Source organism: Macaca fascicularis, chromosome 3 (genome assembly GCF_037993035.2).
Source record: "Macaca fascicularis isolate 582-1 chromosome 3, T2T-MFA8v1.1".
Lineage (NCBI taxonomy): Eukaryota > Metazoa > Chordata > Mammalia > Primates > Cercopithecidae > Macaca > Macaca fascicularis.
This window is the reverse complement of record NC_088377.1, coordinates 167062082-167065060: the sequence shown is the minus strand read 5'-3', so window position 1 is coordinate 167065060 and position 2979 is coordinate 167062082. Positions and strand designations below refer to the sequence as shown.

The window sequence follows — 2979 nt, the reverse complement described above, 5'->3', positions numbered from 1 at the left end:
ATGTAGAGAACTTAGAACACTTGTACATGGCTGGTGGGAATGTGAAATGGGGCTGCTATAGGAAAAACAATATACAGGTTCTTCATAAAATTAAAAATAGAACTACCATATGATTCAAAAATCTGGGTATGTCTCCAAAAGAATTGAAATCAGAATACTGAAGAGATATCCACACTCCTCTGTTTGTTCCAACACTGTTCACAAAAGCCAAGCTATTGAAACAATTTAAATGTCCATTGACATTTCTGCCTCCTTTGTTCTTCCCTCCTTTCCTCCCTCCCTTCTGTTCTCATTTTCTTCCTTGTAACTTTCTCCCTTTCCCTCTTTTGGTTCCTCCAAGAGGAATCAAATCATAGATGGCATTAAAGCAAATGTTCACTACGTTCACTGTTAAATGCTTTAAAACAGTGCCTGGCACATAATAGGTGCTCAATAAATGGCCATTAGATGAGTGAATAAGTGAATGAGTGAATACATGAAATAATAAAAAAGTACCTTGGTCATTTATTTAAACCAAGCTCATTTTTGATGTGATAATATTGCTGTTTTCCTCCCAGAGTTGTTGTAAAGGGTACATGTGATGAGTTTAAGACAATATTGGTGCAAATTTGTTTGAAAATGGAACATATTAAGATACTAAGCCTGTAGAATTTTTTTTTTAAAGAGAATATAGACATGGTATAGCTGTATTTAAAATGCTAGCCAAAAATATTTAAAAAGTACTCACAGGCAGATTTTTTTTTTTTAATTAAAGTTCACTGTAGTTTTCTTAAGACATAAAATATTGGGAGTTGCCAAAGCTATTCACCATGATTTAGAGATCTATTTTTCAGTAAATAGAAAGGAAAAGTAGAAAATTACTTTGCATTGTTGAGCATTTAGAGCAGATCCAAGACCATATTAAGATTTTTACGTATTATATATCACTGAGGCAGTATTGTTATTTTAATTTATTAATTTATTTATTATTTATTTATTTATTTATTTATTTATTTTTTGAACTCTGAAATTTTTATTGGCCTCCTGCTCCCCAAAGGGTACCCTGCTTCTGCTAGCTTAATGCCTCAGAACTTTGGTGTCGTTGGTCTCAGACACCACTTTGCCATCCACTATCCGGCGGGTGGTGGTCTTTTGGATGGTTTGCATGGAGTTGCTGCTGTCCAAGGCATCACCAAGATTGAATTCCTCGCCATCTTCCAGCAGGCGGCGGTAGGTGGCGATCTCAGCTTCCAGCTTGACCTTGATGTTCAGCAGGGCCTCATACTCCTGGGCCTGTCGCTGTCCCTCTGCCCGGGTCTGTGCCAGCTCTGACTCCAGATGCAGCAGGATCCCATTGAGCTGCTCCATCTCTAGGGCGTAGCGGGCCTCCACCTCCTTCAGGCTGTTCTCCAAGCTGGCCTTCAGATTTCTCATGGAGTCCAGGTCGATCTCCAAGGACTGGACTGTACGTCTCAGCTTTGTAAGCATCATCTCAGCAGCTCCAACCTCAGCAGACTGTGTGGTGACCACTGTGGTGCTCTCCTCAATCTGCTGAGACCAGTACTTGTCTAGCTCCTCTCGGTTCTTCCGAGCCAGCTCGTCATATTGGGCCCGGATGTCTGCCATGATCTTGGCGAGGTCCTGAGATTTGGGGGCATCTACCTCCACAGTCAACCCAGAGCTGGCAATCTGGGCTTGCAGGCCTTTTACTTCCTCTTCGTGGTTCTTCTTCATGAAGAGCAGCTCCTCCTTGAGAGCCTCGATCTCTGTCTCCAGCTGCAGTTGAGTGACATTGGTGTCATCAATGACCTTGCGGAGCCCATGGATGTCGTTCTCCACAGACTGGCGCATGGCCAGCTCTGTCTCATACTTGACTCTAAAGTCATCAGCAGCAAGACAGGCGTTGTCAATCTGCAGAACGATGCGGGCATTGTCCACAGTATTTGCGAAGATCTGAGCCCTCGGGTCCTCGATGATCTTGAAGTAATGGCTCCAGTCTCTGACCTGGGGTCCCTTCTTCTCCAAGTGCTCCTGGATTTTGCTCTCCAGCCTCCGGTTCTCAGTCTCCAGGCTCCTCACTGTGTACAGGTAAGAGGCCAGGCGGTCGTTCAGGCTTTGCATGGTCTCCTTCTCGTTCTGGATACCTCCCATTCCTGCCAGACCCCCGGCCATCCCTGAGGCCAGGCCCCCGGACCCCATGCCGCCCCGGAAGCTGGTGGAGCGGGACACGGAGATCCGGGAACCAGAACCCCCGGCGCCTGCATAGACACTGGCCGCGCTGCTGACCGGCCGGGCGCTGTAGCTGGGCGCCTGAACAGAGCCCAGGGACCGGTAGCTGGTAGAGAAGGTGGAACGAGTGGTGAAGCTCATGCTGTATGGGAGGAAGGCGAGACGACAGGACTCAGGCTTTGCCGACCTGTTATTTTAATTTATAAATAAATAATTCAGTCCCAGATACATGAGATCTGCATGTCTTTAAATCTAGTGCTTTACCTACTACATCTTCTTTCTCTCATCAATGACTAGGAAAATGGTGTAACAGATAAACCTGTAATAATTTTTTATCCTATGTAAACCAAGAAAAGTATCAGACAGGTCTCAATCAATTAAAAATTTTATTTCGCCTAGGTTAAGGATGCACATGCGGGAAACAGGTCCATGCTTCTCCAGTGATGATTTTGAGAGCTTCAATATTTAAAGGGGAAAGGGTGAATACAGGGGACGAAGCAAGACATATTTAAAAGGTATAGGTAGATGAGGCAAACGGTTGCATTCTTTTGAGCCTCTGATCAGCCATTCACGTGTGAGGAAAAGATAAATAGTCACTTATGCATTCATCTGGCTCAGTGAATCTGCATTTTTACATATGATAAAATAAATGTAGGGCAGAGGAAGTAATCAGATAGGCATTTGTCTCAGGCGATTAGAGGGATGACTATGAGTTCTTTGTTCCACACCTGTGAAGATGAGCCATCAATTTACATTGCCAGGGTGAAATTC

General features: G+C 44.3%; 1 protein-coding gene across 1 annotated transcript; it reads right to left on the bottom strand.

Annotated features, from left to right (window-relative positions):
* Nucleotides 1–974: 974 nt before the first annotated feature.
* On the bottom strand, nucleotides 975–2396 carry LOC102127965 (keratin, type I cytoskeletal 18). The gene has a single exon (XM_045366207.3). The coding sequence runs from the start codon at nucleotides 2347–2349 to the stop codon at nucleotides 1057–1059; it is 1293 nt and encodes a 430-aa protein (XP_045222142.2). The 5' UTR covers nucleotides 2350–2396; the 3' UTR covers nucleotides 975–1056.
* Between the last annotated feature and the right edge of the window lie 583 nt (nucleotides 2397–2979).